This window comes from Channa argus, chromosome 19 (genome assembly GCF_033026475.1).
Source record: "Channa argus isolate prfri chromosome 19, Channa argus male v1.0, whole genome shotgun sequence".
NCBI lineage: Eukaryota > Metazoa > Chordata > Actinopteri > Anabantiformes > Channidae > Channa > Channa argus.
Window position 1 is genome coordinate 16,919,663 of NC_090215.1, and position 12,820 is coordinate 16,932,482.

The following is a 12,820-nucleotide window of genomic DNA, read 5'->3' on the forward strand; positions in this document are numbered from 1 at the left end:
CAAACCCTTAATTTTGTCCTTGACATTTTTAGTAAGACAAAATAAAAACACCAGGACTCCAAAATCAAGAATAACGAAGGATCAAAGCCATAACAAAGACAGAAAACTCCCTGGACAACATGTGCTGCATCTGCAGTGAATTTCCGTGTTTGTTCCTTAATATTATGAGAACAAAGTCATGGAAGCTGAGCCAAATTATTTATTTATTACTTTGCTCCTAAACACAGAAATCACAGAAAGGTACCATTCAAGTGCAGAAATCCTACTGTACTGGTTTTGTTACACTACAATACATTTTTAGCAACACAGGCTGTGGATACTCCATGCATTTATGTAAGGAAAGTCAGAGCACAACAATGACATGAGGAAAAAATCTGTTCGAAATATAATGAAACATTGACACTTTATCAGTTCTTAAGTGTATGCTGAAATCAAATAAAGACATTAATGTAGTTCATATTTGGGTGGGTTCATTGGTTTCATGTGTATTTATGTTTAACAGGTTCATTGCTGATTCACGGTAAGTTAAGTGGGTTTTATTTTGAAATGAATACAGTAATGCTGCTTTAGCAGCTGGACAATACAATTTGGGGTAAAAGATGATCCAAATTGGTCTCACTGGTTGAACACTAGTGTTTGAGGCACAGAGTAACATGCAGTGAAAAAGAAATATGTAATTGAAACACATGCAAAGACAGTTTGTGAATGAATTTACATATAGAACAGAACGTAATCTTTGTGTTTCACAGATAACTTTTGTCAGTAGTAAGTAAAATGTACACAGTGCATTTATATATTCTTGAGTGTATTTGTGTATTCTATTGCTAGATGGAATGTGAAACAAATTGAAACCTAAAGCCCTGTTCAGACTGAATGTATTTCTCTAGGGTAGATGGGATGTTCTGATCTCTGATTTTTAATCTTAAGAGCTGCATGTACATTTAGTTTTTATGTCAGTAAAAAATTAAATAATTATAAAAAATTCTCAAATATAGGCCTGTTTGGGAAACCAATATGCCTACTGAAAAATATTTAAAGTATTAGAATTGTAAAAGTATTTTTACAATTTTAGTCTGGATTTGGCAAATTAGGTGTCATGAAAAGTTGCAGATTTAGCCAATTAAATTGTGGCTTGAGTTTAAAACCGGAAACCTTTCATGGTCAAGAAAACTAAAAACCTTGTGACAGTCAGGCATGTTCAGAGGCATTTTGTGAATTATTGCATGTTAAATTATCTTTGTGTGGTAAAAGTGGAATAATTATGACTGAGACAGAGCTTGAAAAACTGCGACTAAAACATTAAAAAATAATGAATGTCGGAAACATTACATAGCCTATAATGTCACAATTTATAAAATGTCCAGAACGACACGCTAAATTACAGGGGAGCAGTGATAATGTCATTCCTCACCTCCACCTGTAATGATAATATTGTCAGACAGGGGCTTTTTATGGATTCTGTCGAGTTAGGACTAAAGTGTGGATCAGAATTATAAGCACAGGCAAACTACAAGAAGCACACATGCTGGGTGTCAGGAGGACTATGGCTACACAGACACACACACACACACACACACATACACACCCACACACACGCACACACACCAAAAATAGATCAAGACAAAAAAAAATGTCAAGTATAAAACTCTGGGAAACACTGTCCCCGATAAGCTCTTCCACTCTTCAAGTGAAATATGAGAGACACTGCTCTCGATAAATACACATCTTCTGTAAAGCACACACACAATCACACACTGGTAGACAAAAATTACCATCACTGCTTGTCATTATGGAAGGCACTGCTCCCGATAATGGGTTTTAATTATGGAAGTCGCTGCTCCCGATAACGTTATCATATTAACTGCTCCAAAACAGACTGTGCAGCATAAATGGCTCTCTCACAAAGTATGTAAACCAAATTTGCTAAGAGGTGTTTGACACCACATTTACCATTTACCACTTTTTTTTGTAATGGCTTTTTGTGAATTTTCTATTTTTAATTCATCCCTTCAAGAAGTGAAGAATAGCAAATTAACACAATTTAGGTCTGGCCCTGTGGTATGTAAATAAAAATGTGCTAATATTCAGACAGTTTGCTTTGATTTAAAATTTTAGGCTTCAACAACCCTTTTATAATTGGAGTGTTGCACCACAGATGTAGCCCAGTTGGCCAATAATTGGGCTATCAGGTTATAAAAGTAATGTTCCCGTGGTGTACACTTACTCCCAAAAGAAAGCCAGATACAGACTTTATCAGGGGTTCCATTTTTTCAGCAACAGTTGAGGAGTTATTTTTGTAGCAGATGCTGCTGATGGATCAGACAGTATAACCGTCATAATTATGGAAGGCACTGCTTCCGATAATGTCATATAGAAAGACAGACAATAACTTTATAGCGGCCACTGCCACTGACACAATAACTTATGTATAAAATAGTGTTTCCAGTGTTTTGACACCACACACACAAACACACACGCACCAATACTCGCATGTCAGCACGCCCCCATTAGATATCATTATCAATGTCCCAGATGTTTCCCACCAAGGCGTTGGCACAGCCTTGCAGGTTCCAAGTGGCCAGGGCCAGCTGGGTGTGGAGCTGCTCCACATCAGTGGCCTCAGCAATGGACGCCAAAGTGTGGGAGCCCCGACCGAGCAGGAGGTGACGGAAGGGAGTCTCAAGTGGGGACACGTACGGAGAGAGGAGGGTGTGTTCTACCTAAAATTAATAGCACATATATAAATGTGTGAGGTACTTGACAAAAGCAGTAGATGCTGGATTAGGACTATTGAAAGCCTCTTGCAGTTATATACATCTGCAGCTAACACATTAAACATGTTTACATATATGCACACATGCGGAATTGTCGCCGTATCTTACCCTCATAATCCTGTTGTTGAGGATGCGACAGGCTTCCTCGTCATCTAAGTCAGTGTTGAGGATGGCTCTGTTGAGTCCGTCAGCAGCTCGCTGGAAGGAGCCCCGTGCACGGCTCAGCCAGGTAGGATTCAGGTCCTTCACCTGACCAGACTACAGGAGAAAAAAAGAAACACATTTCTGAGGACCAAAAAAACTCTGCTCCAAATATTAATTTGTAACTTTCAACTAACGTTTGTGTCACTTAATAAGCAAATTGAAGCAGAGACACACATTGCAGAGGGAGCTAATATTAACAAAAAAAAAACAACAAAAAACTGTGAGATGGACCTGGGACAGCTGGCTGATGTGTCTGTAGACCCGGTACACATCCTTGGTGATGATGCTGCCATATCGACTTGCATCTAAAGGGAGCAGGCGGTCATGGACCAGTCGTATGGCCATCCGGCCGGCAAACTGCGCTGCCACTGCCGTCATTTCACTGGTGCGTTGGTTAGTCTGGTAATTGAGGTGATCCATGTTGTCCAGCCTGGTGCCATAGTAAGCGTAGGACTCAGCCTTCTCAGAAGAGGTTTCAAAACAAGATAGAAAAACAGTATTAACAAGCACCAACATTCAAACAGGTATTCTGGAAACCAGAATACCCACCCAACAAATGCATATCTAAAATTTGGATCCATCTCTACTAAACTTCCACATGGAATGTCTGTGATCATATTTTATCACAGCACAGAGATCTAGGAAACCTGTGAAACGTCCTAAGGGAGTAGGTGGCAAAAGATTGTCCTCTATTACAACTGTGATTTGCCAAAAATGTTTGTTTATAGATTTAAAAAAAAAAAAAAGACGATAAGATTTTATTAATCTCAAAGAGGAAACTCACTTGTCACAGCAGCACAGTGACAGGAGGAAGGTAAGGAGAAACAGCAGTAAGGCACATACACACAACAACAAGGTACTGAGTAGTAAGTAACCTAGTAACTAAATAATACAGATATTAAAGAAAAAAAGAGTTGACATTAAATTGTATATAGTATAAACCAATAGGCCCACAGATTATAAATTTGCAGTGGCAGCAAACATAATTGCCAACAATGTTCATAAAAAGCTTCAGAATGACTTCTGTCTACTAACAGGAGAGTTATAAACTATACATGATATCATTTCCATTTTGACCTCCTTTGAAATATAAATATTAAAGAATATGGTGCTGCAACTAACATTTTTTTTATTGATTTTATTGATAAATCTGTTTATTATTTTCTCTATTTATCCTTCATTTGCTTTGTCTATAAAAAGTCACAAAAGTCAAAAGCGTTTGAATGAAAATTATCAAATTAATTTGTACATTTTTTATCTCCACTGAGTAATTATTGCTGCTTAATTGGCAGACTCACATTAGGAGAGATGAAGTGAAAAGAGATGGAGGGAATCCCAGAGAAGGCCAGAAAGGGGTAGGCAGGGTCGTCCATGGACATTGACCTCAGTCTGCACAAATCACAAAGTGTCTATTAGCAACACAGTCAAACAAAAGCAAAAAGAAGGTTTCAAATTCATCTGTAGCACCGAGTCTCTGAAAGCTGGAAAGATTCATTATCTTTTTTGAAATTCCAAGAGGTCCTGTTAAAATGTGCCAACGTTGGACCGTATCAAATGTAACTGCTTTTGTGTGCAAACCAAATTTAGTTACTATTTAAAGTGAAGTTTTTCCACTTACACATTTCCTTCCCACTTCTTTGTTCCCATCGCATCATACAAAGTGCCAGGACCAAAAGGACTCTTCACCTGTATGGGCGAGGCAAATTACGGTCAACACAATTCAGCTAGTTGTACACAGAACAAGGACCACTAAGAAGAAGAACGTGCGTGTCTGTAGTGTTGTTTTTACGTCTTTCATTGTGTTCTCAAGGAGGGTGTAGAGCAGTGGACTTGCTGAGGCGATGAAGCTCCCACGACCTTGTGAAGAAACACACCCAGTTTGGGGAATATCACTTACATGTTAACCATGTGAGTGCAGAGATATACAGTGTGAAATGTGTTTACTGTACAAACCCATGACCAGTCCATCCAGGCTTATGTAGGTGAAAACACTTTTGTCAAGAGAAGCCATGTAACCCTATAAAACAGACATCATATACCATTTACAAAGATTTCTCCCCTGGGACATATAGTATTAATCAGTAGTTTAGTTCTCACCTCCAACCACTCAGTGGCGCCAACATTTCCATACTCTCCAGCGCTCCAACTTGCAAACACAAGGCTTCTCCTCGGCCTAAATCCATCTGGAAAACACACACAAAGGAAAAAAAAAAAAGAAGATATTTATAGTATGTGTAGTTACTGTACCTGAAATTTGACCACAAAGAATAAATGATGGCACCATAATACTAACCCAGACCTCTTCTGCCAACACAAATTCATGTTGCAAATTACAAGAATGTAATCATTGAAAAAAAGAAAATTAACGGTTTTATCTGTTTTTCCATTTTTTTTAACAGATAGAAACAAACAAAAAAAAAACAGAAATTGAAGAGTAGAATTAAACCAAACCAAAGCAGGTCACAGAAATATCAGTTTAACTGAAAACAGTGTGTGCAGTGAAACAAAACGTTCCTTGGTAAAACTCAAATGACGCATTATTTTACTAAGTTAACATTTCTGCATCATTTATGACAACACTGAAATTAAAAGATCAGAAAGTAATCGATAATGACGCATTTGAGCTTGCTATCGACTGAAATGCTTCTCTATAAACCCACAGCTCTGATTCTTAAATTGCCTTCTGACTAGTCCTCAAAGAGGAACTCACAGAGGACAGAGACAGATGGTGGAGCAGCTCAGTAATCTTGAATGTTGAGAAATTAAAGAAACGCGCCCACAAAACACAAATACGACTCCAAATTCCTGAGACACGCACCCTAAACAACACATGCTGCTATGGGGGTGTGTGAAAACTAGTTTCTCACCAAGCAGAGGAGTCAATATGAATAGTGGGTGTTTGCGGCATAAAACCTGACAGAACACAGGAAAAGTCGGATTCTTCTGAATTAAGCCAATTTACTCATTGATTTTTAATACTTTGTTTTGCAGGTACATTTGCTCTGAATGATAAATAGGCACCTCTTCAACTGATATGCACAGTAATGCAGAAAGATTTTTTCAAATCATCTACTACATATCAGGTAGCAGTGGTATATGTTTCTAACATGTACCATTATTTTTTGTGTTCAAGACACTGTAGACCATGAGTGGGGCATAAAAAGGAGACCAAGCAAAAACATAATGTGTGTAAGTGACATGATGGGTAGTGACGGTAGACAGAAAAAAATGTGGAAACACTGATTCACGGGGCGTCATGTTTCAGGACACTGATAATACGCCTGCTATTTTTTGGGCACAAGTGCAAAAAATAATAATGTTACCTTTCTCCACCATCTCGCGAACAGCCCTGGCCAGCTCGATGAGCACAGAGGTGCCAACATTGGCTCTGGCATAACCTTCACCCCAGGCGTCTCTCTGGGCTCCGAGGACAACGTAGCGGTCTGCAGGGTCACAAAACAAAAGCACGGGGAGCAGTTTAACAAATTAAAAAAAAAAAAAAAGATCCCAGTTTGTACAGAGGAAAACAAAGGTTACTCCTACCAGGGTCAGTGAATCCTTTAATGACTCCAAACACATTGTGTATCTCCCTGTTGACCAGCATATTGTTAACCTCAACAGTGATGTTCTGACTGCCTCCGAGGCTGTAAGAGCTCGACAGGAAACCACCTTTAAAACCACTACTGGCATCGGATTCAGGGCCGCCAATTTTCCTAAAGGATGATGAGAGTTGACTGTGAACAATGTCCCAGTTTCCACATTTAATTAAAGGAACTTTGCAACTTTTTTTTACTAAATAAGTCAAATTCAAAATACTGGTTAAAAAATACAATAGACAAAATACTTACAATTACAATTAGTCATTAGCGGATACTTTTATTCAAAGCAACTTACAAGCAAGTATCAGACACCAGAGACAACTTTGGGGTTCGGTGTCTTGCCCAGAGACACGACAGCTCTACCAACTAAGCTACAGCCCCCCACAAATGTTTACTGAATTAAAACCAAAATCAAAGACCTTTTTCATAACGTAAACGTATGAAATGCAATTGTATAACTTGTTGAATTTTTTATATAAATAGAAGGAAAAAGCATGTCAATACTTACCTATTATTCTACTACATGTGTGCCTATATTTTCCTTTAATGTGTCTCTGTGTCTATTTGTGTGCTGGTGGTCTTACTGTAGAAGTGTGGAGGCCATGTTGGCGGTGATAGTCTGCGCCAGGATTCTGGGAAGACCAGATGACTGAGTTGGGGGAAACTGGGTATGGTTGAAGGAGGGAAATCCAGGGGTGTAAGGGTCACCTGATCCCATATGAACCTAAAGATGAGGTGATAGAACAGAGGCGTTTCAGGGTGAGACTTTAATGGCTTTTACGCATATTATTCAATCCTTGTATTGTAATGTTACACTCAAACTTACATGTCCATAGAGCGCTGTGTTTGTAACATACTGGTAATCTTGAGTGTCAGGGTAAATTAGAACAGCAGAGGCTCCTCTTGTTGCAGCATTATCCACCTGAATAAATATGAAAAACAAAAAAGAAAAGAAGAATATTATATTACCAACAAGCAGACAATGTGGTGCAATTTATATGTGGCACGTTAACACCTTGAATCGGAACATACCTGCTCAGCAAAGCTGATATTACCACTTCGAAGCAGCAACACACAACCTTTCAGGTCAACGTTCTTTTTCTGCACAATGTCTAGATCTTCCTGACGGCCGTAGTTTCCATACACAAGTTTCCCCTGTGTACACACAAGCCAAGCAGTTCACAACATTCAACTATGAGCTGAAAAGTATTCCTCAAAGTGCATTACAAGTGTAATAGTCCAGTGAGAAGAGAGGCCTTAAGCAAACATAAGACAAGCATACAGTGTTACTCAGTTAAATCAAGACACATTGACCAGTTTTAACTTTGGACTAAAGAAACGTAAACCAGCTCAACCCACCTGAACCTTCCCAGGAGCACTGTAGGCCAGATATCCCATGGGCTCAAAGAAATCCGCACCAAAAAAGACATGGTTTGGGCGCTTGCTGCAATTGAGAGCAAAACCGCGTTACAATATCAATATTTATTTGTTTCATTAGGTTTTATTATACAGGTCTGTAATTTTCTTTTCCCTAATAAGGTCCCAGCAAGTTTCCTGAAACAAATGAACTTCACATTGCTCCATTTGCAACCATTTGTACTTGCCTTTATTGCCTCAGCCCATAATCTACAGTATATTAATTTTGTTAACACAATAAATTATTTGTAATTACATAATTAGATACATTAAATAAAGTGATCTCGAATTCTAGAGACACAGCCTCTGGAACCAATCTGATAAAATGCTACTGGGACACTTAAGATGTAAGAAGTGAATGATCTCATTAAAATAAAGTGGGGAAAACCTTGAATTCATTGAAAGTGAAATGTGTTTTATCAACCTGTCAGGCATCTGCAGCTGAACATAATGGATGTCAGTCCAGGGATTCATCTCCAGCTTCTTGAATTGTTCAAAGATACGTTTGGCCAGATTAATTTCTTCGTCGCTTCCTGCTGAACGTCTGGGCAGATCGAAGTCTCTGCAGAGAAACCAAATCAAACTTTCCTGTTAACTTCTTGTCTCGGGCCATTGTTGGGACACGACTGCTTAACATACATACATTTCAATAGTTCAGATAAAAAGGTTTACATGGTTACTGAATATTAGTTTCTGAATATGAGGGCGTCCACAAGGACAAGGCTTTAGGAAGCACTGTTGCTACTCAACTCTGATAACTAGTCTGTAGAGGGAAGACCGTGTTTGTGATCCTGCAGATCAGTTCACCATCTGTTTGGTGCCAAGGCATTTCTGAGATGATCTAGTGAGATCATCAATTCATTCTCTGTCTTCTGTGGTTCATGACAACTGCCATGTTTTCGCTAAAATTTACCTTTGTGAGCCACTGTCCTGACAAACACAAGTTATAACTACGTTTTCATAACTAACATGCTGCCATTTTGACACTGGACTCCAATACACAAAGGGGGAGCAAAGGAGGTCTGGCTTTTTAACCGACGGGACGCACAGCTTGGGTTCAGGCAGCTTACTGGCTAGCATAGCCTAGCTTGTGTTTTGCTAGGTGTTGGCTAACACGAGCTGGCTAACTCAGATGAACTGTTCGAGGCCTGTAAAAATGGAGTGGATCTCAGCTGCTAATATGACACGGCAGAGGAAACTTGGCGGCTCAGGCAGCGCGCTAACCGGCTTGGCATGTTGCTAGCGTGCCGGCTAACAGGAGCGTTGGATGTCAACAGTGAGGAAAAGCTGCAGTTCCTCTTAAAGCTACTTCTATTTACGTAATGCATTGAAAACCTGCAAGTCCAAATCAACCAAGAGTATTAAGAGAGGACACTTTAAAAAGACATTTACTAAGGTAGCTCTGGGGTCACCAATACACTCAGAGAGCTTGTTTGACATCAGCGGATTCATTTGCTGTACATAATCATATTCATGTAAACTTCCTCTGACTTGATGAAATACTATTTAATAAAACTAAAATGTTCTTCTCATTGGGTTAATTCAGTACACTGGTACACATTTTTTTGTATTTTAAAGATAGTATGATTTACTCTGGGAAGACTTGTTTCAGCTGGGAGCATGGTAGTTAGACATTTGACAGCTGAGTAGATTTGTTTCATAATTGGCTGTTTGCATTCACCTTCAGAATAATGACATAAACACGAATGCAGGTCGAGGCTTATCTGTTTACCTCAAGGTCTTGTCAAAGGCCTGAGTGTTGAGTTTGTCTGTGAGGAGTTGGCCGATGCTCTTCCAGTCCAACTGAAACTCGGCATTTGGCAAAATCTCCGGCCCATTTTCCTCTTCGATCTCCGTATCGGTTTCCATAGGCTCCACCTGAGTTTCGCGGTGGCTTATGTAACCGACCAGGTAGCCTGGAGGACAGTCAGCACAGCACAGAACCAGTTAAAAAAGTGAAGTAAAGTGAAGGGAATCTTTTCTAATGAACACCACTGACAGGTTTATTAATTATCTTTGACATTCCTTATAAAATTGCGGCTGCAGACAGCAAGTGGAAACTTGTTGTGGCAAGAAGAAAAAGGTTTGTGCTGAACAATTTCACAGGTATAAAACTGGAGTTCTTACAATGTATCAGCATTCATTTGAAAATGGATCGTTTATAGCTAGAATACATCCACCCCAGAGTTAATTCATGTCAATATTTTGAGGTTTTTGACTAATAAACAATGTGAAAACATCCTGTAGGCTTTGGCATTCTTCTGTCATTCTTCACCAATTTGACATTTTATGGACTAAACAATTAAGAGGCAAGAAGTTGGATAACAAATAATAAAATTAATCAGTATCTACAAGCATACTTGAAAGAGATCGAACAATCCCTCAGGCCAGCAGTGAACTCCTATTAATAATTTGAGAATTTCTCTGGAGAAAAACAAACCAGCCTGTGCGCTTTTCTGTTTTTCTTTACACTACTTATACTTCATGCCCCATTTCTCTTCTCTTGTCACCATTACGTTACATCCAGTGGCCAGTGAATTCAACCATAGCCATTTTTGGCTATGCAAATAGGACAGACAAACACAAGCCAAATTAAAGTTGTGTCCACATAAGCCTAAAGCGGAGAGAGGAAACGTTTGAAATACACCCTCACGGATAACAGAACCATGTCAACACTACTTCAGCAAAATATATCCTCTTTCACAAAAACACGTAGACATTTTATGTCTGGCTTAATGATGACTTTAAGCAGATTACAACATTACAGCAAGACAAGCTAAAAATAACCGAATGCCCATTTTTATGCGCTTTGTCTTATCGATTTAATTAATATAGTATAAAAAAAACTGTAGTTACAAGTCTAATTTGTATATTTGAAAATGCAGCACTTCTTTATCACAAACTCAGACTGAAAAAGCATAACCTACCAATAGCAAATATCAGCAGGAATCCTACAGCCAGGTAGTAAATGTTGCGTCGGCTCTGATGCTGAGGTGCTGGTCTGAAGGTCGGGGAGTCTCCTTCCTGGCCTTCCTCTGTGTTGTCCTCTGTAGCATCTTCTGACAGTTTGACCTCAACGTGTCTTTCTCCGTCCTCCGCCTGCTGCACAGTGAACCTGCTGTAACGCTCCCTTTTAATCTGGAGAGAGAGTCAAACAAAGCCAGTGAGATTAGACTGAAAACCATGAGGAATATGTTACAGCAGCAGCGGGTTATGAGGAATGGTCAGGTTATACTGCACTGTGTATGCAGACACATACCTGAAAAGCATAAATGAGTAGTAAAACACTCACCATACTGTTAAACGCAGACCTCACTCGATCCATGGTTGCTGTTATTGTAAAAACAGAAAAGAGACAGAGATTGAGCATGTCAGCAAGAGGGGAAGAGAAATCAGGGCGGCAAAAGAGCAAAGAGAGAGAGAGCGGTAGAAGGAGAGGGAGGGAGGGAGGAGAAGAATGTTTCCTCTGTAAACATGCCGACACCAAAACATTACCACAACCATCAGCCTTGTTGTATATATGCTACGCTGCAGGTGCACTGTATTGTCAAAGATCCGGACTGACACACCAGGGCTTAAAAAACAGTTTTCAAAATGGGGGTTGAATTCCCACCTTAAACTTTTTTGGAGGGGGGCCTACTTGCAAGCTTAAGTCATACCTAGTCCTGTTCTTATCTTCACACTTAAAACCCACACTTGTGGGTAGAAAGGAAAAACAGAATCATGCATCATGCATCAAGCGGATGCATGATTCACGGGATCTGATGTTTGAAACTAAAACAAAGATTAAAAGAATATATGCTTGTTATGTGAAAACATAAGTTCTTAAGGTCAAACTTTCCAGGGCTTGTGTTTTGTAATGACTAGGTGGTGACAAACACAAGGGGATGTTTGACATGAAGGTTGACATAAATTATATTATTATTAATATATATGTATCATATTGATTAATTATTATCAAGTGATTGTTAAATGAATGCCAGCTGTACAGATAATTATTTTTTAAGCAAATTTAATGAATAACTGTATAAATAAATAAATAGAGAAATAATAGTTAAGGTTACATAGTTTGAGGTTTAAGTCTTCCTGTTTTAGAAAAGGGTCCAAATATTTACAGACACATCTGGAGAGATTTCACAGGTCTAGCCACCAGATTTTAGGCGATTTCTACTTTGCAGGGGTGAATTTTGTTGTTTAAATAATCCACTCTCAGTGACGCACATTTACAAAGCATAAAACGAAATAAAAAGATAAGGATTAAAGAAGATGTGATAGTCAATTATACAAAAAGACAATTTAAGACAAAGACAATTAAATCTGCTTAAATTTTTTTGACGGAGCGAGGTCAAGAGGATTTGAGCATCAGTTGTGACGAAGCTAATCGGTGAAAACGTTTCTCCGCCCGCACTGCTGAAATAAAGAGAGTCTGGCGTAAAACGAAACAAATCAAAAAACGTTTTCTTTTTAAGCTACAAAAAAAAACAAAAACGTTTAATCCTTGAGCAAAACCAAGCATCTCACCTTTCTGCAGGTCCGTTCTTCTTCTTCTCCTTCTTCTTCTTCTTCTTCTCCCGCATCCCATTTGTTGGGTTACTGCCATCTTCTGGATTTGCTCTCTCCCTACACCCTACACCGTTATATTCTATTTTTTTAAAAATGTAATACTGGACCTAGACATTGATTATTTGAGTCCAGTACATGATGGGTGAGTGGAAAAAACAAGGAGTTAAAGTCGTTGTTTTTTCCACTCACCCATCATGTCCTCTCTGTCAGCTATGTACATGTTCCATCGTTTGGAACTCCTGACATTCTTCACAAAATCCAGTC

At 39.0% G+C, this 12,820-nt stretch overlaps 1 protein-coding gene across 1 annotated transcript; it reads right to left on the reverse strand.

Moving 5' to 3' along the window:
• Positions 1-184: 184 nt before the first annotated feature.
• Positions 185-12,608, reverse strand: tfr1b (transferrin receptor 1b). Its single transcript, XM_067486326.1, has 19 exons — positions 12,515-12,608; positions 11,286-11,323; positions 10,921-11,131; positions 9,726-9,909; positions 8,418-8,555; positions 7,937-8,021; positions 7,610-7,732; positions 7,404-7,499; positions 7,162-7,301; positions 6,522-6,691; positions 6,302-6,421; positions 5,076-5,161; positions 4,932-4,995; positions 4,768-4,835; positions 4,597-4,664; positions 4,277-4,367; positions 3,210-3,437; positions 2,883-3,032; positions 185-2,720 (listed from the first exon to the last, which is right to left on the reverse strand). The coding sequence occupies exons 1-19, from the start codon at positions 12,591-12,593 to the stop codon at positions 2,508-2,510; spliced, it is 2,352 nt and encodes a 783-aa protein (XP_067342427.1). The 5' UTR covers positions 12,594-12,608; the 3' UTR covers positions 185-2,507.
• Positions 12,609-12,820: the final 212 nt, after the last annotated feature.